Source organism: Aythya ferina (assembly GCF_964211825.1).
Source record: "Aythya ferina genome assembly, chromosome: 12".
Classification (NCBI taxonomy): domain Eukaryota; kingdom Metazoa; phylum Chordata; class Aves; order Anseriformes; family Anatidae; genus Aythya; species Aythya ferina.
The window spans coordinates 10037937-10060280 of NC_140308.1; the positions used below are offsets into that span (position 1 = coordinate 10037937).

General features: G+C 37.8%; 1 protein-coding gene and 1 long non-coding RNA gene across 5 annotated transcripts; both read right to left on the reverse strand.

Annotated features, from left to right (window-relative positions):
- Positions 1-8: 8 nt before the first annotated feature.
- LSM14A (LSM14A mRNA processing body assembly factor) lies at positions 9-20363 on the reverse strand. 4 transcript variants are annotated; one of them, XM_084533803.1, is made up of 10 exons: positions 19984-20360; positions 12349-12512; positions 11355-11487; positions 9553-9672; positions 7580-7756; positions 7210-7272; positions 6363-6542; positions 4647-4818; positions 3521-3749; positions 9-1730 (listed from the first exon to the last, which is right to left on the reverse strand). In XM_084533803.1, the coding sequence occupies exons 1-10, from the start codon at positions 20102-20104 to the stop codon at positions 1707-1709; spliced, it is 1383 nt and encodes a 460-aa protein (XP_084389929.1). In that variant the 5' UTR covers positions 20105-20360; the 3' UTR covers positions 9-1706. The 4 variants fall into 4 exon arrangements, with proteins under 4 accessions (XP_084389929.1, XP_084389928.1, XP_084389930.1 ...); XM_084533802.1 differs by having other exon boundaries at positions 397-1730; positions 9553-9675; positions 19984-20355; XM_084533804.1 differs by lacking the exon at positions 7210-7272 and having other exon boundaries at positions 397-1730; positions 9553-9675; positions 19984-20363.
- LOC311443542 lies at positions 12817-19977 on the reverse strand. The gene is made up of 2 exons (XR_014697322.1): positions 19408-19977; positions 12817-15537 (listed from the first exon to the last, which is right to left on the reverse strand). It is a non-coding gene; the product is annotated as an uncharacterized lncRNA (long non-coding RNA).
- Positions 20364-22344: the final 1981 nt, after the last annotated feature.

Genomic DNA, 22344 nt, shown 5'->3' on the forward strand with positions numbered 1-22344 from the left:
CAGCCGGGTGGGGTTGAACAGTTTATTCTGCTTTCCAATGAAAAAAACAAAAACAAAAAAGAAAACCAACCCCGGCCCCCCTCCCTCTGCCGCTCACGGGACGCGCCCGGCCCGTCACGCTGCCGGGAGCGCTGCCTTCACACCTCGCCGGCCCCGCAGGAGCGCTGTTACCATGCAGAACGCTACTAAACAAGGGTAACTACCGCCTAGTGACCTCAGTAAGGAACCCATTACAAAATACTTCCTTGTAGTGCTATACAAAAGTTATAAAATTAAGATTCTATCACCCACTTTTAAATATTCCAATTTTTCCAACAGTGCAGTTTTCCACATCTTTATCCCCACTGAGTATTTTGAAGATAAAGTAACAAAAAAATTCATCAAATTAGATCAAAATGTTTTAATCTTTGGATCCCTTTATTCCTGTGGCCTTCATATACATATACAGACACAAATGACCAGGTTTCTATTTCAGCATATCAAAAAGTTGTAACTAGTCGTTCAGAATTGGCAAAAAGTCCATACTATGTCATTTGCGGATTCACTGTCTTAGAACCAGGTTTTTATTGTCTCCAAGCTATGGTCTATCAAAATGCAAACAACTCCAAACACTAAGAATTCTTTAAATTGCTTATGTCTACAGGTATTACATCAAAGTTAACATTTCAAGAACTGACAAATGGAGACATACTTTTTGTCCCAGGCGTGCCAGGAGAATCGCTTTAACTCATGTGCCCAGTCCATTTTTAAGAAAAAAAAAAAGTTAATATTTATCACTAAGTAAAATTAATTGCAAATTGACATATGATTTTTTTTTGTCCTTATTTGAAAATATCTCCTTAATTTGGTCAAATCCTGTGATATGCCAGAAGCTACAAAATCAATTTCTTGCAAGAAAAGTTAAGAGTGTATCCAGTTCTATGCAATGGAAGAACATTTTCAAATCTTCATTATACTCCAAATATAAAATCAAACACTTAAGCCTGAAAAGCTGCTAAAGAAAAAAAAAAACAACTAATTCAGTGTTCTTCAGCATATCAACTTCTGCAATAACACAGTATGTTTGCCGACTTAAAAATGTTTATTCTTTAAAAAATTAGTTGCTTTTTATACAGCTATACAAAGTTTGTAATGTTTCTTTGGCAATGGGATATAATGGAATTTTACAACTATATAAAAAGTTTCCTTTGCCTAAGAAACAGTATTTACTGTGTGTACATATCTGACTGACAAAGCAAGTTTTCTACTGTCCAGCACCCTAGTTGATAAAGTACAACTATCTCAAAAGGGATATTACAGGATTTCCAAAAAACAACCTTCAGTGGATCAAAACACTCACAGTATCGACGGCCTTCTGCATACAATTATTGTCCTTACAACTTGAAGCAATTATCAAATACAGTTTAGTAATAAGAAAAATCCTTTCAGTGATGAAAAAATACTTAAACTCCATCGAAGTACTGCTTTATAATTAACTATACATAAGAAATTACTTATCCTTCTGTCTCAAATATATTTAATGCTCACTGTTTTCAAAGATGGCCATTTTTCAAAAAGTAACTGCATTACACCCCTTTGAAATTAAATAGTTAAATCCCAGTGCTGGTGACAAGTATACAGCAAATTAACTTCATTCTTTGCAGAGACTGAAACTAATTCTCTGGATGAAGATCTAGACGTTCACGCAGTTTCAGCTTTCCTGTAGACTATGCAGCAACTTTGTTGTCTTTCTAGAGGAAAAAACAGTAGAATGTTACAATTAATTTTGCAATAACAAAAACAACAGATTAATTTGGGTAACAGCACTGGGAGAAGATGCACTGTGATGACTACTTCTCATGCTCCAAAATCACAAAGGAGGCCTCAGTAACATCTGGTCAAAGCACCCCCAGTCTGGCACACCCTGAAGCAGCTACTCACTGACTGGAAGTGTGGCACAAATCTTCAGTCTTTACACCACCTCCTACTTCACTGGAAAGCTGTGAACATTTTTCATTCACTAATTCCAACCTTTGATCTTTAACTCCTCATTTCAAGCCATGCTCAGCTACCAAAAGTATCTTCAAATTGCAGGACTAATTCTTGCAATTTAACAAAGGAATAACTGAGGGACAGTCAGAAACTTTTGTTATGAAAAAAGACTTAGTATTTTTTTTAAATGAACTGGTTCAACCAGAAAGCCATGATTTTGCACTGGAGAAATTCTAGCTACTCACAAGGTAAGATACCAGAAAAAGTTCCTGAGTCAGAATGTAAAAGGCTACACTTAACTGCATCATTTTCATTAATTACGTATGTTACTGATTCGGAACAGTATAGTTTCTGTCCTTTCAAGTTTAAGATAATGTCAAAAAAATGGCTTGCACTGAAATAAAATTTCAGTTTTTTAAGTTTTGCCAGCAATTCAGTTCTCCTGATTTATATAACCTGTCTGATCAATTAGTGCTGAAAAAAAACACCAGAGTTTTAGTTTGTTTCTAAGAAAAAGGAAGTGTATCTAAGATACCACTAGCACAGAATACATTGCTTTGCTAGCTGAGGGTGGCATCTAATTCTGTCCTTTTCCTCGGAATGGCTGATAGGAACAGAAGTTAAGAATAGGACATCTTGACAGCTTTGCAAAAGCAACAAACTGCCCAAGTGCACTGTAGAAGGAAAGTTATGCTTTTTAGCTGCCATAGCTCTTGCTGAACAAACTACTATTTCTACGTTTGCGTCATGATGAAAGCATGTTTGTATATCAGGTTACTTCAGTTAATAGGCTTACGTGGTGGTTTGTGCATAATGCTTTAAAGAATTTTTATGCCTCATTCAGCTAAAATGAAAGTAGTAGTTTTAATCTTTTAAAGGCCACCTTTTCTACGGGATGGGCAGGGATCTTCTCTTTCTCTTTTTATGCTTTATCTCCCACAGTTCCTTTTTACTATATGAGTAGCTGAAAAAAGTCAACTGTTTTGTAGCTTTCCCAACAGCTATTTAACTATAGCTCAATATAACTCCAGAGTGTATAACAAGCTTACGCAACTCAAGTATTTTTTGACCTGACTTTTGCAAAAGGTCATCTCTACACTTCAACTACTATATTTTAGTGGCTATATAGGATATTAGAAGTATGTAAGCTTTGTGTCAACTCACAATGAAGTCAAACAAGTTCCTTGCACACTGTAAGCCAGTTAAATTTTTCCCTCTCAGCCTTCACGTTTTCCATACTGATTAGAAAAATGCTTCCAATTCTTATTTTGAATACTTGTATTGGATCTGTAAAACCTTTTACATTTTTCTTCAAATCCAGCTACAGAACAAGTATTTAGGGCACATGAAGAAAGGCAACTTTTAGTTTTGGTTGCTGTTGATTGTAAAGTAACGCTAGGTTATTACATTAAATTAACAGATTTTCAATTAATTACTGCAAAAATACTATTCAAGAACTTGTAGTCCAACATCAAAACTAAAAGCAGATGTTTTACCACCAGTTTCCAGAGAAGCTGAAAAGGTCATAATAAGATTAAATATATTTTACCCTATATTCAAAGTCAGCAAACTCCCTGCCTCCACGACCTCCTCTGAATCCACCACGAAATCCACGGGGGGCAGTGAAGCCACCTCTTCCACCTCCTCGCCCTCTTCCACCACGGAAGCCAATCCCCCCTCTGCCTCGGAACCCTCCACGGCCACGATTCGGGCGCAGCGGTATTCCAAAGGTCTCTGCATTCAATCTTCTTTCTTCAGCCCAGGTCGGTCGCCGCTCCCTGCCACACACAAAGGAACAAGGATGGATCTGTTTAGCTGTTTAAAAACGCTTCCAGAAGGAAGATTGCCTGACTTTGTCAGAATTGCCAGAAAGCCAATGAAATGAAAAAATGATGCATTATCACATTGTAAATTTCCAAGTTATGCCTTCTCCAAGTATCTGCACGTCTGCCGCAAATCATTTAACTCAGCAAAAAGGGATATGTTACAGTGTTGGTTATAAACCGATAACACTAAGTTTCCTATAGAGAAGGACAAAGTCTGTATTGTCTGCACACAGCAAAATATAATAAAATAAGTAAGAGCTGTCTGCAATTTAAAACAGCAAACAGAAAGTAAGAGTTTGTAGTTATATGTGCTTATCTTATCTAGCTGCCACTAAAACATAACAAAGCCCCCCCCCCCTTTAATTCAAACTAGGTGAGCAATCCACATCATCTTGCCTAATAAATAAGGCAACAGCAAAGATAAGCTTTTATTTTCCTGTAATGCTATCTTCCCATTTAAACAATCCTACTGGCCAAGATAGTTATGTAATCTGCTTAGAAACCATTAACAAATCACAGTCAACACTGATTTAACCAAGGTGCTAATTCTGTCACAAAAAATAAAAATGTCAACAGATCTGGAAAGGAGATTATATAGTATGTACACTCAAGTTCTAGAAGCATGATTCTTAAACAGTGGTTAAAATTGTCTTGCTATTAATGCATTGCATTTGTGTACAGGAAAAAAAAAGTGCTTTCAAATTCATGTTTTTTTTTTTGTCCATTGCATGTGGATGTAACCCTTACTGACTTTTGATTCAGAGTTCATCATAATGAATAGTGCCTACACTGCCTTGTGACACAGGCATGCATGAAGCAGACTAACAAGCTTCCTCTTACAGGCCATACCTATTGTCATCACAAGAGATGTTATCAAAGAAGGATTTGGTTTTGTCATAGTAGCAGTTGGGTCCAAGTGGATCTTCCTCATCTGCATTCCCTTCGCTATTTTGGGTGTCGACACCTGAGTCACCTTTGTCTTCCCCATTTATGGGCTTCTCTGGTTTCTCCAGTTTGTCTTCTGGAAAACAAAATTAAACAGAAGCCTTCCAGACCAACAGACTAACCAAAATAGCAATGTTGACTTATACCAAGACACACACACTCTTACAATACTGAGTGTTCAGAAATATGAAAAGCCCTCATAAATAGAATGTTTAAGTCAAATAATCTGACACACGAGTTAGGAAGTTTCACTGCTTCTGTCTCTAAGTTTAATATCCTCTATATTCTCTGTGGATTAAAAAACAACACAAAAAACCCACCACAGAACAAAGTTTCAGTAGAATACATTTAATAGTTACTTATTTTATAGCCTCCTACCTACCTCTTTTCCATACTTAAAAACTTAGTCATTCCTCCTACAAAAGCCAGTCCATGTTTTTTTGCTAATATTCACTACCCTTCTCTGTTGTCTTCTGACTCTGGTATCTCTTTTTGAGGCAGAGGGCATTCAAGCTATGCCATGAATTGACTATATGCTATATTCCTTTCCTAATAATACTTGAAGTTCTAACTGCAGTTTTGATTGGTACTGAAAAAAGCTGATAGTTCCACAGAACAACCTGTTATGATCCGTAAGTCTCATTACTAAATGCTTACATCTCAAAGCTCATGATGTCATGTGTGAACTTGAGATATTCCCCTCAGCCCTTTCACAACTCACACACTATCACTCACTCGGTCTCTGAGGTGTTTCTATAGTTCTCTATAATTAGATTTCCCTTTCTTATTATTCTGAAAAAAATAGTTTCAACAGCAAACTCATGACTTGTATGCCAACTCATTATCTAAAACTGATCCTGAAAAAGCAAGCACTAGAGAACGAATCCCATGGGATTCCACTGGTGATTTTTCTCTACACTGAAATTTGACCATTAATTTCTTCCTGTTAGCCAAACATTTACCCAAACAGGGAACTCTTTATTTTATCCTGTAACTATTTTGTCCAAAAAATAGTAGCAGCCATGTAACCTACAGGAAGCTGGTCACTAGAGAATGAGTTAATTAAAGCATAAGCCTGTCAGAAAATAAAACAAGGTCCACACTGCTAGCACTTCTAACTACTCCTGTATTTCTTTGGAAAAGGGTAAAAGCAAGGAAATGTCAGAAACTTTTAGAAATTGAAGCCCTCATGCATTCTCCAGCAAAGTTCTGATCCCAAACTCATGTTTTTGTTACTGCTTTTGATGTATTAGTAACTGGAAATATAAATACAGATTTTCCTTTACTGCATCTTCTCCAGAACTCCAGAGTACATTAACACTATCAGGACTGCTGCTCAAGTAATCTGCATTTTTAACTGACTGACTTGTTTAAGCATGCCATATTATTTGCCAGTTAAAATTCTTTCAAAACCCAAACTAAAATGTTAATCCAAATACTTAATGAAGTAAGTAGATGATCATAGTTTACTTGTCAACTGATTTTTTTCCCCCATGACCACAAACAAGACTTAGCAGGTTATACCTCTTAAAAATGGATTCTCCAAAGCAGCATTTAAACTTTGATCAGCAAGACATGCCTAATTTACCATGTTTAAATCTAACGCAAGAATTGGATTACCTTTTAGCTTAAGTTTACTATGAAATTCTCTATCAATTTCCTCCTTGTTGAATTGTGCATTTGCACTTTCGAAGTCGAAATCCTTCTCAAACTTCATTGGACCATCCCTCCTAATACCAAACCTTCCTCGGCCCCCTCGGTGACCTCCACGGCCTCTCCGTGCTGATGGAGCGCCTGGAACTAAAAAAAGGAAGATTCTGGAATTAAAAAAAAGCAAAATGACCACCACCACACACACAAAAAAAAAACAAAACTTCCAAGATAAAAGTTTGGGACTTCATGCACCCTGCACTATTGTTGTTAAAAGTCCTGTTGGAGCAGCTTAAAAATTGTAAACTCAAAGTGAATACGGCAATGACACAGAAAGCAGAACACACTTGGGTAGTAAAAGACTTCTTAGAAGTCATAAAAAGCTTTCTGAAGAGATAATGTCTTTCCTGTCAACTATTTTTGTAGCAAGTTACATGCTATTATGTTTATTCATGAATCTATAAACATAACAGCATGAAATAATACTTTTCAATTTTTATTCAAGTCACTTAATATAGAACAACCACAAGATATTTTTTCTTCAATGTTGACCTTTTGTAGTTGTATTTACTCTGATCCAATGTGAACTTGTTGTTACCTACTACAAACAACTCCGTGAAAACTTTCTAAATACTTAAGTTCTATATTACTATATTCTGGACTGCAAGATTTCTGGACTGAGATTTCTGGATACTAAAAACAGTCGTCGTACTTCTCAAAATATACGTAATATTGTTGTTTCTTGCAGTCTTTTAAAAAAAATTAGTCATTGAAGTCTGAAACTAGAACAACAGCTATTTCTCAAAACAAGATTTACCAATTTGTCGTTTGCTTTCATTTCTGAGTTCATTTTCTGATCTTGAAACCTTGTGTGCTTCAGCTAAAGTTGGAAATAAAAAGATGATTTGTTTATCCAATTAGGTATTTTCTACCATACTTATGTATACAGCTATATAGTTCAGATTTTCAAAAAATCTAGACCTATGAATTTAAAATGAGTTTAACGTTTTAGAGAAAAAAGGAAATAACGCATGTTTGACTTTAAAAAAAGGTATATAAAATCCAGGCCTCTGCTGGCCAGTCTACTACTAATGGACAACAGGAAAATTCCTACGTGTTAACCTTAAAAAAAGCATTTCAGCTGTGTACGGTAGAAAAGAACCCACATGACAATTATCAAAAGCTACCTCGTCTGTGCTCTTGATTCTCTAGTGATTTTTGGCTAGCTGACACCATAGGTCTGGCTGGTACAGGACTCCTCCTCCCAACTGGTGCTGGAGTAGGCAAGTGGGCTGAAGCTGTTTGTACTGCTTGTTCCATGGTAGGGCTCCTTCTCAAATGATCCATCTGAGGGCTTGAACGACCTAAAATAATAAAAAAAAAAAAGTTATTTCTCACACAGGAATTCGAGTTACTGGTCTCAACCAATCTAGACTGACAGGTTTATCTGCCTTACCAGTCAAGACAGCTGTGTCCAAAGAAGAAATAAATATTTCTGCACCCTCAGATCCACTAATCCAGAATGAAGGATATTTAGCAAATTCCCTTCCCCCAGTCTAAAAGAAAAAAATGGGTAGGACAATTAATCCCTACCAACACACATCCATGATGTGCATTTAGCTGTGGAATTAAATTCTTTGATTGACTGGAGGGATAAATACTCTTTCTGCTTCCCTGGAAAGCCAAGTGGAGAGTGACTGCTCCCAAAATCAGAAATATTGTTATGACACTGAAATTTCATTTCATCTAGCATAATGTTGTATGTTCACTACAAGATTATGAACAGTGATGGCTAGTGCCAGGCATAATGCAGATGAAGGAGCTGTAAAAGCTTCCCCACAAAGTGCTCTTCATACATTTTAATTTGCAGTGTGAGTGACTGGGGCCAGAAGCATGTTTAGAATGGAGACTTCCAATCTGACCAGGCAAATTTATGACAACACTAATTTCTCAACAGATCTATCTGTGTGGTAAGACTCAAGTCTCAAGATCTAAATGAAAAGAATAAGTAACCCATAAAAAATAAACAAAACAAAACCAAAAGAACAACACATGTATGATCGAAAAGGCAAACATTTTTAAAAGAAAATACACACAAAGAAACTTGCTGATGCCCCACTGCAAATTTTGTAGCAGAATGTCTGCTCATCTGGAGCATATGTCACATTAAATCCAAAAATCATAGAGGTTTTAATTTCACCTGCTGAAAACCAAGCTATACTTTTCCCCTCCTGAAACTAAATGCTTAGCATAATTAATTCATCAAACTAATCTATTTTCGGTAATCCACTCAACTATTCCTTGAAAACAGTCCTTATTTGTTCACAAACTTCAACTAGAATTTAAGAAAAGAGGGTTTCCTATAAGCAAAGTGTTTTGCCTTTTAACTTGACTGCAGAAACGTGAAAAGAACCATCAGTACTGTATGTTTGCACACACTTGTAGTCACAGCAATGAAAACTGGAAGAGCAGGAAATAACGCCTTTTCGATTTTAAGGAGTAACCTTAGCACATTTTCATGACAAGTGAGGGTGAAGTTGCTTTCCATTTAGTTTTTTTCCTCTTTGCCACTCAAAAAAACATCAAGAATTATCCTTATTGCTGCTTCTCTCTTTCTGCAGTATTACAGAAGAAACTGTGCAGTTTCTATTACTGTTAAGCTGATTTAACTCTCAATGTCACTATCTCTACAGGCATTCTGGTGTGCTGTCAATATTATTTATGTAAATACACACTAATAAAAAACACTTTTAGGAATAAATATGTAAAAATTCTAGGTAGAAATTATAGGCTGAAAGACTTCACAATTCAGTAAGCATAAACTGTCTTGAGCTTTGTCATACTATCAATAAAACTAGGTATCAGATTTCCGTATGTACCTATTTGCTAAAATTATTCAATTGAATTAAATCTTACTCCTCAATACAGATGTTTTGAAAATAACGCATTGCTAACAGTTACCTACACAGCATACCTACATGTCGGAAAATACATTTGAAGAGCAAACACTCTGTGTTGTGTTCTCTTAATACCCCACGTTTTCATGACAGAATTGAGCTGTTTGGTTAACATTTCTGGCAACAACCTAAATTGCAGGGATTGAGAAAATGACTGGTCAAAAGCTAAAACTGGAAAACAAATAATAGTCAAAATGATTTACCTTGAGACATCTGTGTTTTTAGTGACCTTGCATCTGTTGTAAATGCAGAACCAACTGCAGTGCTTTGGGACATGCTAGCACTGGCTGAAGAGTCTGTTCCAAAAGACGTTAAAGAACCTCCTGCTTTGAAAGAAATAACACAGTTGTAAAAGCCGTTCTAGACTTTCCTCTATTTTTTAATTTAAACTAAATGATTAGTGAAGCCATATTATGCAGTCGTTCTCAAATACACAGAACACTTGCTCCCCAATGCCAACTAAGTTTAACGTGCATATTCTTAACAAGTTGGTAGAACTGTATTATCTAGCTGGTTTTTATTAAAAAATAAGATAACACTGATAACTTTAACATCACAAGCGCTAACATAGCATGGCCATGATAGCACCTTACAGAATAATGCACAAATGCTATTCAGATGTATTTCAACTTCCTATCTTTCAAACAAAAATATGACTGTCAACTTTTATTTACTGGTACCAAGTTATGGCCAGTTCTTCAGCCATATGACTTTCATATGACTAACATTTTCCCTAAAAACAGTAACATTGTCAACATAACAGTTACACAAACACAAGTTTGTGATAAAATAGAAGGTGGAATACAAAAAAGACATCTGAAACTTCATAGGAGCACCTCTGTTCTCTCATCTCACTCTCAAAGATGAAGGCTTTCACCCTCAGGATTACTGCAAGCTATTAGCTGCATTTCACTAAACAAACACTTCACTAAATAAACATAGGAAAGAGTGCTAAAGATCAACTTATCTTAAATACGAATGAACTTTCTGATTATACTAGGAAAACACACTTTTATTATCATGGAAGATTAAAAAATAAGTAAATTCTGAAGACTTAAGACCAAAATTCAGAGTTTTTAGTATTTTAACTACTTTCAAAATTTTCAGCCATTGCTGTGACACCAGTCAAGTAATACCCATTGCATTACCATACTCTATCACAGCTGCACTTGTACCAGTGCAACACACACTAGTTGCTAAATTGGTATTGCACATAAGGCCTCAACTTTCTTTCCTGGCCCCAAAATTCTCATCTTAAAACAATGATGCATCTACTTCGCCTCCGCGCACTGAATGCGAACAAGATAAGCTTCATGCCTATTTTGTTTCTTTGTACAGTCATATGTGCTGGACTGGTTTTGTTCTTTACTGCTGAGAACATAAACTGAGTTCTCTTTTTACTTCAGAAACTTTAAGGGAGAAATGTAATTTGTTTGGTAAGTCTTAGAGTGTATCTACTATTAAATCTACAATGGAAAGGAGCAACACATGCAACTCACAAATACTTAAAGCAATAGATTTTGTGCCAAGCTAACATCTCATGAATAGTTAGAAAACTGTCCTGGCACATGAACTGCTGAATAATCCAAACCCTTGGTGAAGGAACACGCTACCTTGGTCAGTCTAGGAAACCAGATATCCACAGCACAGCTATGAGGCTTTTGTAGAGTTGCTGCCTCTATCACTTACGAAATAGAAAGAATACAAGATGATAATAATGAATATATATATATATCAAACAACAAATTTGTGAATACATGAACCTTTCCCCACTCATCCCTTTGAGGGCATTTAGTTCTCAATCATATGAATGTTTTGATTTGTGGTGCAAAGGGCATGAAAAACCCACTATTCTTCAGCTGAACTGTGGGACTGATACAGACTGAAGACTTTGGATCTGCCATTAGGATAAAACATCAATGGACTATCACACACTCATCGCTGTCTACATACACACATGGAACTTCACTTGCAGGAAAACACAAAACGTTAAAAATGAACATACCAACTCCAACAGCGCCAAACTGCTGTCCCACTAGCGGGCTTGGACTAAACTGACTGTACGCAGGCATTCTGCCAAAAGGACCATAGGACCCCACAGACTGGAATGAAGATGTAGTTGAAGATCCTAGTGAAGACTAAAGACAAAAACACAAGAAGTAGTAAACAGCTCTGCAAGGCAAGAAAGGCAGAAGCTATTCATTAAAATTTACCCTAACACCACAACTATGGCTAGTAATACAAAGAAACCGTTAACATTCAAGAGCTTGTTTTAACATCAAGACTATAACCATTTCAGTGAAGAAAAGACAACAAAAATAGTGAATTATGCAGATTATTCTGAATGAAAAAACAATCAATAGCCAAAAACATTTTTACAACTACATATACAGTTTAGAAAATGCCTTCCAATGCTACAAATCTGTGAAAACAGTACCCTAAAACTTGCAATCTTCTCTGGAGCCTCAGAAACTGAACTTTGCTTTTCTCCAATACCTCTATAAAGTTTTGTTGGCAAATATGAAAAATGTCGCATATTTTACCTAAAGTTTTAAAAACCACATGACCAATGTAAGGCCCTGGCATACTGAAGGAGAGTGGGCTTATTACTACTATTGTGATGAGCAGTAACACAGTTCAACAGATCTCAAAGAACACAGACAGAAACAGTTGCATCAGATTCAAAAAAAGACCTTAGAGGATTACAAGTATACACCTCAAAAAATTCTCAAGATTTTTACCTTATAAAATAGCTAAACACCAGAAATTAATAAACTTTTGTGTCCAGTGTGTTGTACTAGAGTTGGATTTCAACTTTGATTTTCAGTTACAGATAGGATCCAAAAGAGGAAAAAAAAGTCTCTCCTTAGTCCTTTACACTGGATTGTGAATTTAAAAGCAATGAAGTTCTTAATTTTTAAGCACTCTCCGTTAAAGAGCTCTTTAAACTACTACGTTGTATTTTAAATGTTTATTGCTTAAGATATGTTTTGACTTACCTGAACAATAGCAGGGTCCTGTGGCAAAGAACACTGAGGCTTTGGTGGTTCACAGACAGTTAGGTCTTTAATGTCACTACCACGGAATATAATATACTCAAAGACTTCATCGCGAGGCGGTATAGGTCTATCAGTTGGTCTATCTTCTGTACCAAAGGAACGAACTGCACAAGTGGAAAGGCGAAAAAAAAAGAACAAAACAACCCTCATTTAACAAAAAGATTTCCAATATGCTGTAAAGAGTTCTAAATAATAAGAATAACATTTTGTTGAGCAAAACAGTCTAACAAAGTATATTCATTACCATTATCAACTGCTCAGACAGAAACAAATAATTTGATCTTATAAATCTCAGTTAAAATTCAAGTTGAAAGATGCCTTTTCAGTTCTTTACTTAGACATGTCTTCCACTACCAGTCACAGGTTGAATATTCCAATTGTTTTGTGAAGATGAAGGGAAGCAGCATTTTTATTTATTTATTTATTTATTTTAACATTAACACTCACTGGAGATTAGTTATAGTTTCAGGAATGCCAAGTAGCAACAAAGGTTGCTAAGTCCTACAAATCAAGGACTACATGACTTCGCATATTTCATATTATGTGTTTGCAAGTGAGGAAAAATCTTATGCTAATACTACTAGAAATTAAGATATTACAGATGACCCAAAGCAAAGTATTTCTTAATAGATTCAAGAATGTGAATCAAGATTTAAATTGAAAATTAGTATCTCTGTAATATGTGTAGACAGTTTTCACTAAACAGAACGTATTTTGCTCATTAGTGTAAGTTTCATACGATTTACATCAAATTAAGTAAACTCACTGGGGCAGAATTATCTTCCTAAGCATGCCCACATAGTATGCCACATACATTAAATTTATTTTTATGTACTTAGTTGAATTCCAACAATTTTCAGATTGCATAATGATGGTTATTATGCTCTTCCCTTTCCCCTATGTATAATCACTACTTGCATACATGGATAGTATCACTTTACTTTCAGTACACTCTCCAAGGCCTCTCCTCACCTTAAGATTGCCAACCCTTGCTGAATATAAAATGGAACAATAAAAAAAACAAACGTGTCTATAAGAGCTCGAGTTTTGTGAGCAAAAATTGAACAATGAATTGAAAGAAATTGAGAAGAATAAAATGTTAATACCATTCTACTGAACATCAACTTGTATCAGCTTCAACAATCCCTCACAACTGTCTTTGCTTCACCATTTTAAGCAATTTTTGTTTGCACTGTAAGATAGAGGTTATGCTGCAAAAACATCTGTATTTTGCTTGAACGCATCAACAATCTGGAGACATCATTAGGCACTTATTTACAGCCATAAAATCTCCAGTTAAGAAAAGCAGAGCTTCCTGTACAGTTGTACAAAGCGATATCAAGTCATTTCTCAGGCTGTACCATCTTCCATCACTGTTTTTCTTCTAGTACGGCATGAACAGAACTTAACAGTCAAGTATTTTTTTTTGAGAAGCATAGCTGAGGGTTACAGAAATCATTCCACACTATAATGAAAAATAAAATTAAGTTGTTACAAATATTTAATTCACACTTGTATCATCTACTGTCATCTATTAAGCTGAATGTAATCAACTTCTCTGTTTCTATGCATCTAAAAGTTTGCTCTGAATGCTACTACAGAGAGTGTTTAAAAGCTGTCAAAAGGCAAAATTGTGTTAAGTGTCTTCTCTCTCTACAGAAAAAGACCAAGTTATGTGAAGGTAAAGAATTGGTAGAAATTAATTCAAAAGTAACACAGAACAAATCAACATTATCATTTGGTTGTGTGCTTTACTGCACACAGTTCATTCTGCTGCTTTTTATTCAGACCCTTCAACTTCAGTCTTGACCGAAGATCCAGCTTCAGTTTCTGGCCATCCTATATACCCTATTAATTAGTTAACTAGTTAATTAACTTGGCTCTTCATTACATCATTTGAACTGCAGTCTTGGCAAGTATAACAGAAGTCGATTTTCCATTGGTTCTCTGTTCCACACTGAGATGGTTGGTCTAGTAGCCATTTTGCCTACAAAGGTGCACAAAAACAACCAGGCTGTGATCAGTAAGTTACTAAGTATTTCTACTTCCTAGCAAAAGTGAAGGAACTAAACAGTAGTAATACCACAGAAAGGGGTAGAAAACTAGAGGAACACATTTAACCTTTATATAGAAGAACTCATCTGATCAGCTATGGAAGAAGCCTGTTTTGAAAGCACTTCCCTTGTAAATCAGATCTATGCTATGTGCCTAAGTATATTAGCATTAATACCAACAACACAAGATACCTGGGAATTACCTTTCTCCATTCTAAACTAATGAAGAAAAAGTGAACAACTTAACTTCCGTCCACTAACAAGTTATGAGAGGAAAAGGTATTCTATCATACGTCAACAAGGACTTGTCTTTCTTCACGTCATAACGTAAACTTCAAAAGTTATTTCCAACACCAAAAATTAGAATTCATCTGTAACAGATTTAATTGTCTATACAACTAGACGAAGACACAGTTAACATCATCTATGGTTTTGCAACAAAACACATCAAGAGCTGCTATTAAAAGTTTGGGCTTTTTTTTTCCTCCACCTCTTCCCTGCCCCAAATCAAGCCAGTTTTAGGGCAACTTGTTTCAAAATACAAAACCCATGTTGCCCAACAGATTGCATACCCATTCCCAACAGAAATAATTTCCTCCAACTTCGTCTTCAACCTTTCTCTCTCACCCCAAAGCAATGAGAGTAAACACCCTGAGTCTGGTTTCTCTTGGAAGCAAGGAACAATATGGACTGTTCAATGTTTTTGATGTATCTATCCCAATTAGGTTCTTCATATACTGGTATAACAGTTTTCTGTTACTTTTAATAACTTCCAAAGAGATATCTGTCTTTATAGTTTCTTCTTTCCTAGACTGGATTAGGATTTAACAGAATCTGAAGTCATCAGAGCAAAGATCTTAATATTAAAGGTGATCAATACAGTAGAATATTCAAAAGAAACAGCTTTTACCATAATTCTGCATTATCAGAAATACTAAGATGCAGAGTATCAAAAAGATAAGGTACTGGAGCAGCAGCAGTCTTAGAGCTCTGTCCAGCTCACTCTCTTGGGGTATTTCCTCAGACTACTTCCTTCCTCCAGAACAAGGTGCAGTAGTTCATATATAGCAAAATACTGAAGAGTGAGAGGAAATGAAAATAAGCACATGAAAAATAACATCATCTTACAACATTTACCAGGACTATGGTAAACTCATTCAATCTTACCTTGCCAATTAAAAGTTGTGGCTTTTTTTTTTTTTTAAATGAGCTAAACTGGTTTATTGACTTGCAAACAAAAACCTATCATCATAATATTAAAAGCAAACTTATTTTGACCAACCTCAATGTTACAACTACATACCCTGTTTTAATACCTATTACTATGTTATACTAGTATGGTATCCAAGGAAACCACCGCAACTCTCCCTATCAGTTAACAAAAACAATCACCTGTTGGATGACAAAAATACTGTTAATCAGAAGCCACACTTTACTAGCAAAAGAGGATTCTGTTCCCCTTTAATGTGAATTATTGCAAATATGCAGTTCAGTCAGTCTCTGCACACAGCTCCAAGACAGTCTCACCAGCCTTACTTTGGATGTATCACATAGATGCAGAAACCAGTGCTTCCCCACTCTTAAGGGTCCCACGAGATGTTTGGTGACAAAACTGAGGCCACCTCTACCAGAGCAATTCACTATATCTCTCTTCAACACCTCACAACCCTTTCCCTGCACACCACTGAGGTAATTACTAAAGTGAAGGACACGCACCTTCAGAAACAGTAACTCATTCCTTACTTACAGGAGTGTTGTGTTAACAGGGAGATAAGGTATGAGGAAAGCAGACAGGAGTGGGCTTTGACAAGAGGAACCATTCTGCTGTGACACACTATGCATAGGGCTGGTTTGGCACACCTGCCTTTAACCTCAAGATGTTGGGGGAGCATGCAACTTAACAGACCCTGAAAAACAACATCATACAAATTTAATAGAACTACCCCTTCCTTTTCTGTACCTACCCTTGCATTATAGGGAATACTCAGATCTTCACACAAATTTAACTTGATTCTATCTTCATTTCTGACTCTTTCACACGATTAATATTGTGTAAAAGTCTAAAAGAAAGGGAAGTTTTCTCTTGCATGCATCATTAGACAACGGAAAATACAGGTGGCTGAACATGTCAGAATTTTAACTACTTATCAAGTGCATGAATGCAGCTTCATTAATAGCTATTAATTATAATGGTCCAAATGCAACTCCAACCATGAATCCCCAACACCTGATTAAGTGAAAACTTATATGTTATATCAGAGAGACTCTCTCATTTTCTTATACTCACATTCCCTATGGTTGGCAGGGAACAAAGCCTCTTCTGAACCAATATGATTGTTCTTACAGGGCCTACCTACATTAAAAATCCCTCTCCTTAAGTCAGTGCCTTGGAACAGAAAGCCATTATGTATTATAAGGCTGAAAGATCACAACTACTTTTTAATGCTGCAACATGCAAGACCAACCACGATCAGACACAATTATTTTACAGCTCCTCCTAGGTAGGACAGCAAGCACCACAGTGAGGAAGTCTTTATGCCTTCTATCTGTGGCTTGCAGTCTGTTCTGAAACTGGTTGGACTCAATGATGGTTTAAACAAAAACAAGAAAAAGTGGAACTGGAGGCACATTCCAAACTAATTTAATTTGAAACTTGAGAATACAAGTGGGCGTTTTTTGTTTCCAATCACTAGCTCTAAGAAGGTGGAAATCCAAAGAAAACATATGCACCCAATAATATACAAAAACATCAGAAAAAATAGCTAACTTGCTCAGCATTTGGAATTCAGTGTCATCTAGACAGCAGTTTTTATTTAAATAACGACAAACTTGCACAATTTCTGAAAGGATCCATTGCCTTCCATCATCAGCCGTATGTTATACTCAATACTTCAACAGTTGCTATCTGCCTCTAATTCACAAGGCCACAACTTTCACTACTGAAAGGATCACAGCTTTGTAAATAAAATTCTGGCTAGAGAACTAGAAAACACTGCCCCTCAGTAACTGAAGACTACAGTCTGTATTCTCTTATCAACCCAAAAATCATACTTCTGCCCAAACCACAAAAGATTTAAGACAGATTACATTCCACACGCACACCCTCCATCAGTTTAACCTCAGACTTCAGTTTAGCCTACTTAAGCCCAACTGCCAGACAAATCTGTAGCTATTCAAGAACAGATTCTATCCCTGCTTTTGCACTTCATGTCAAAAACAATTTCTTCTATTTCAGTTAGGAAAAAAGAATAGTAACCTGTCATGCACTCAACTCAGGTAACAGTCACACGAAGCCAACTACAGAGTGGAACAAACTGGAAGCAACATTTTTTTTTCCCAGACAGAAAACGTTTTATCTGTGGTAAAGACCCCAGTAAATAGTTTTGGTTTGACTTCTGATCTTACCACAGAAACAGATAAATATTACCCAATTGACATTTTTACAGCTACAGACACTTTAGAAGGAAGATGCATTTTTTTCTTTTACAAACAGTCCTAGCCATAGTTAACCACACTTGTCACCTTATATATACATGCTATTATACCACACGCATATGACCTAAGCCTTCACTTATTCAAAAGCCTGAATACTCTATACAGCTGAACACTTTGTTCACGAGCACAGTGAGTTGTTTCGCAGTCTAACATGGTTGTTATCAGCTTCCAGATTAATCTCGAGATTTTTAGTTCCCAGTAGCCTAGAAATACTGGTTTATTCTCTTCTGAATCATGGCACTGTCATTACAAAACACACATTCTTCAGCTAACTCAGCCAAGTTTTATTAAAGCAAATTTAATGGTTTAGGATTTACATTTCTGATGAGAGCTACAGGAAGAGAGTAGATTAGATTTGTAACTGTAGTTTGATCCATCTTAAATAAGTACACTTTGGCAGATGTGCCATGACATGACTTAATCACTCCCGAGAACTCATGCAAGATCGGCTTGGTCAGCACTAAATCTGTCTAATTTACAGTAAGACAAGCTCCTCAAGGATGGGATTCTAAGTGCTTTTGTACAAACCTTAACAATCGTAATATTAAACTGGAATTTCTAAACTTTTTTTTTTTTTAATCACAGTGCTCATCACCTTTTCATGTTAAAAAAAGCTATCCGTCCTTTTAAAACACATAATTCAGTTCCAGCAAGGTAATTCAACCTCAAGGCAACTTTAGAAATAAGTAAGATCACATCATGAAGGCTAAATGGTCTGCAAATGAACTACGCAAGCCAACCAAACCTACTATAAGGCGTTTCAAAGCATACATGCAAGAATTCACAAGACAAAGCAATGCATTTTTTAAATAATAATTGTCCGTATACTTGGTGGTGGGAACCGCCTTAAAGTGACATGGCACACAAACAAAAATTACTACAGATGCCAATGAGAGATGAAAGGAAACTGCTACGATATAAACTCCACAGACCAACTATATATATACACTAATCATATAAAGAAATCTATAGACTGTCATGAACCTAAAATGTTAAGTATGCCATATGAAACGGGAACAGAGGCTTGGAATATTCTCAGTGCCAGAAATTTAGTTTACACAAAGAGCAGTTTTTGGATGAACTCTCTGCTTTCATATATGCATCTAGATTATTTAACCACACTACAGAGTCAAGAATTGTAAATTAAAATACCACCAGGTTTTGCAGAATAAATAAAAGATTAAAACGGTATTAAAAACTCTTATTTTTTGACCTGAATATTGTACTTTGACTGAGATGGCTAACAGACTTGTGTTGAGCGCACATTATCACACACAAGGAATGGTGACGTCCTTCATGTGGCCATTTTTAAAAACTTTCCCCCACTCCCCAGTGTCCAACATTCTCACGTTGTAAGCACATTCTCCTAACATGCACATATGCACTTTGGCTTATATATTCTCAAGCCCGTACCAGCACAGAATTTTGATCTATACAGTGCCATACATACAGTTCACGATGAGCTTCTGAAGAGCTCTTTGTTGACAATCTAGCACCCATAGTATCTCCTGCAGACCTCAGCTGTCTCTTACTGCAGGACGCTAAAGAGTTGAGCAGTACGCGGCCCCAGACCCTTTAGATCCGGAATCCTTACGATGCAAAGTCGTCCTTCTGCCTGCCCCACTTCCTACTTTCGTAACTCAGAAGCGCTCCCACCGCTGAGCTCTGCGTACTTTTCCTCCACCAGCACCTCTTTAGCAGCCCTTCCTTCCCTCGTCCTGACCGGGGCACCGCTCCCAGCTCCTTTTGACGAGGCCGCAGCCGGGATGGGGGTTCCCGGGGGCGGCGGCACCAGAGGCCGCGCCGCGCTCTCTGCGCTGCTCCCCGGCCCCTCGCTCGCTTCCACCCCCGCTGCTCCGGGCGGGAGGCCGTGCCTGCGGCCCAAACCGCTCAGCTCCCAGCCCTCCCGGCCCGCCCTCGGCATCCGGAGCCCCCTCGTCGCCACACGGCTCCGCCGCCGCCCGCCCCGCTCCCGAGGCGCGGTTGGGCCTCCAGGCCCCGGTCCTCGGCTCCGCCAGCTCCTCACCCTTGGCCAGCGCCACGGTGGAGTTTTCGGTGTCGATGGTGTAGAGGATCCCCTCATAGCGGATCTCGGCCTTGGAGATGAGGCTGATCTTGCTGCCGATGTAGGGCGTCCCCCCGCTCATGGTGCTGCCTCCTCGGTCAGGGACTCCCCCCTCCTTCCCTGCCGAGCGTAAACAACTAAACGAGCCCGCCTCGGAACCGCGGCAGGCGCTCTCCTCCTCTCGCTTCGAGGCCGACCTCCCGCCGATCCCCCAGCGCCGGCTCCCCCCGCGCAGACTCCCTCAGCACAGCCCGCTCCTGCAGCGCCCTGAAGCTCCCAACATGGCGGCCGCCTTCATCTTCCCTCAGCCGCTCCCCCCCTTCGCCCAGGCCGCGAAATGGATGCCGGGAGCGGCGGCGGTCTCGCGAGAAGTGCGGGGGCGGGGAGAGCAGGGGCGGGGGCCGCCATTTGGGCTGCCCGCGAATTTACCTCAGGGGCTCTGAGGGGCGCTTGGTGCCTTTCACTGGGTTGTGGGGTGCAGGGACGCTCGGTGCTTTTCCACCTGGCTATGGGGTGCACGAATCGTTGGGCTCAGACTTATTGCTTTTTTTTTTCTGGGGCTCTGCGGGTGCTGGGGCTCCCCCTCCCCGTAGCCTGCTCCCTGCCCTAGCCTGGGAGCAGCGGGGGCGGTGTGCCAGTCAGGTGGGTAGGTTTGGGTAGGTTTGGGTAGGTTTGTTCAGTCATTTAGAGAGCTGCAGAAGTCTAAGGGACAGTAGCTAGCCAGCTCCCGTTTCAAGGGGAATTCCTTTTGCTCAGGTGGTGGTGTTGATAGTCAGATCTTACGAAGTGAGGCAGTTGTTGATGAAACTATGACTTTAGTGTGGAATTACACCTGGAAAAAATATCCTTTTAGTACAGGCAAACAACTTGTGATTTTGAGATTGCACTTTGCTTGTATACCTTATGTGAAAATCATGAATGAAGCTTCATGTTGGAGACGTAGCATGTTAAAACATGATACTGCCGCAGGGCTCCTTTTTCAGATTTGCAAGCTAGGAAATTACATGCAATAAAAACTAACATCTGAAAAGGGTACTTAATAGACTTTGTTACAGCAACTGAACACTAATATGTTGTAAGGGTTCAGCAAGTAGTTTGTTCAAAATACGACTTTGAAACACAACAGCAAGCCAGATTTTTCTGGAAGAGCTTGGGTGTTACCAAGAAGGAACCATGCTAGATTTCTGGAAGTTTCATGCTCATGTAAAACTGTTGGTGAAGTCATGGAGGGCCTTAATGCCCAAGGGCTATTACAGCCATACGTTTCTAGGATGTGGTGGGCTACTGAAAGAGACTGGATGCACATGGCCATATCAAGTCCATGGGAGACAACTGTTGAAAATCAGCATCTGTAACACAGCTCAGAGTAAAGCTACTGTTAAGACAAATAAGGAAAAATACCTTGCCTAAATGATACTTAGGATTCAGGATTGGATTTTTTCCAGAGGAATTAGAGAATTTTGTCAACCAGCAATGTATAAATGTATTGTGGCATATTACCACAATATGGCTGTTTCTATACTTGACTTGAAAGGACATTAAAATTTTTTCAGGCTGATGACTGAATAGCAATTTAACAAATTTTGTGGTAGATTTTCTTCTACAGGCAATTTTAAAATAAGATTGGAAGTTTGTTGTTGTTGTTAGAAATATGACTATTAGAAAAATATCAGGAAAAGTTCGTATTTGAAGAGGTCACATGAGATCATCACAGTTGCTTTGAAAATATTATTCTATACAATTTAGCTCCTAAAAATGAAGAGCAACAAATTTATTCAGAAATGTCTTCTGTACTTTTCTGTGATGAAAAGTGTATGTGACAAAGTGACTTTTCTGTGTGAAAAGTGACTATTTGAGAAAGATTTTTATGACGAAACGAATATGGCAGTTCACAGAGATCCTGAACTTCACAACTCTCATTCACTACAAAAAAGTGCAAGCCAAAAGCCAGTTTGAGCAACAAATTTATATACAATATCATGTCATCAATTTTTGACTTGAAAGGAGTCTACTGTGTATCAGTATGTTTTATTAAATGAAATATTCTATTATACTTCCTTCTGTGTGTTTATATATATAAAAAGGTTGAATTAAGAAGAGGTGAGTGGGAAGAAAGAGGAATTCATGTTTTACTGATTACCCACCCACAAGTGTACTTTAACATTGTAATTAAAAGCAGGTCATTTTTGAAGTTTTGAAATCTGTAGTATAAATCATGACTTGCCATTTTCCCGTGATAGGATTACTTTTTGTCTTCTAAAGTTGCATAGCAATAAAGCTTTCCTTTAGGGTGTTTTTTAATGGAGACAAAAGTTTAATGGC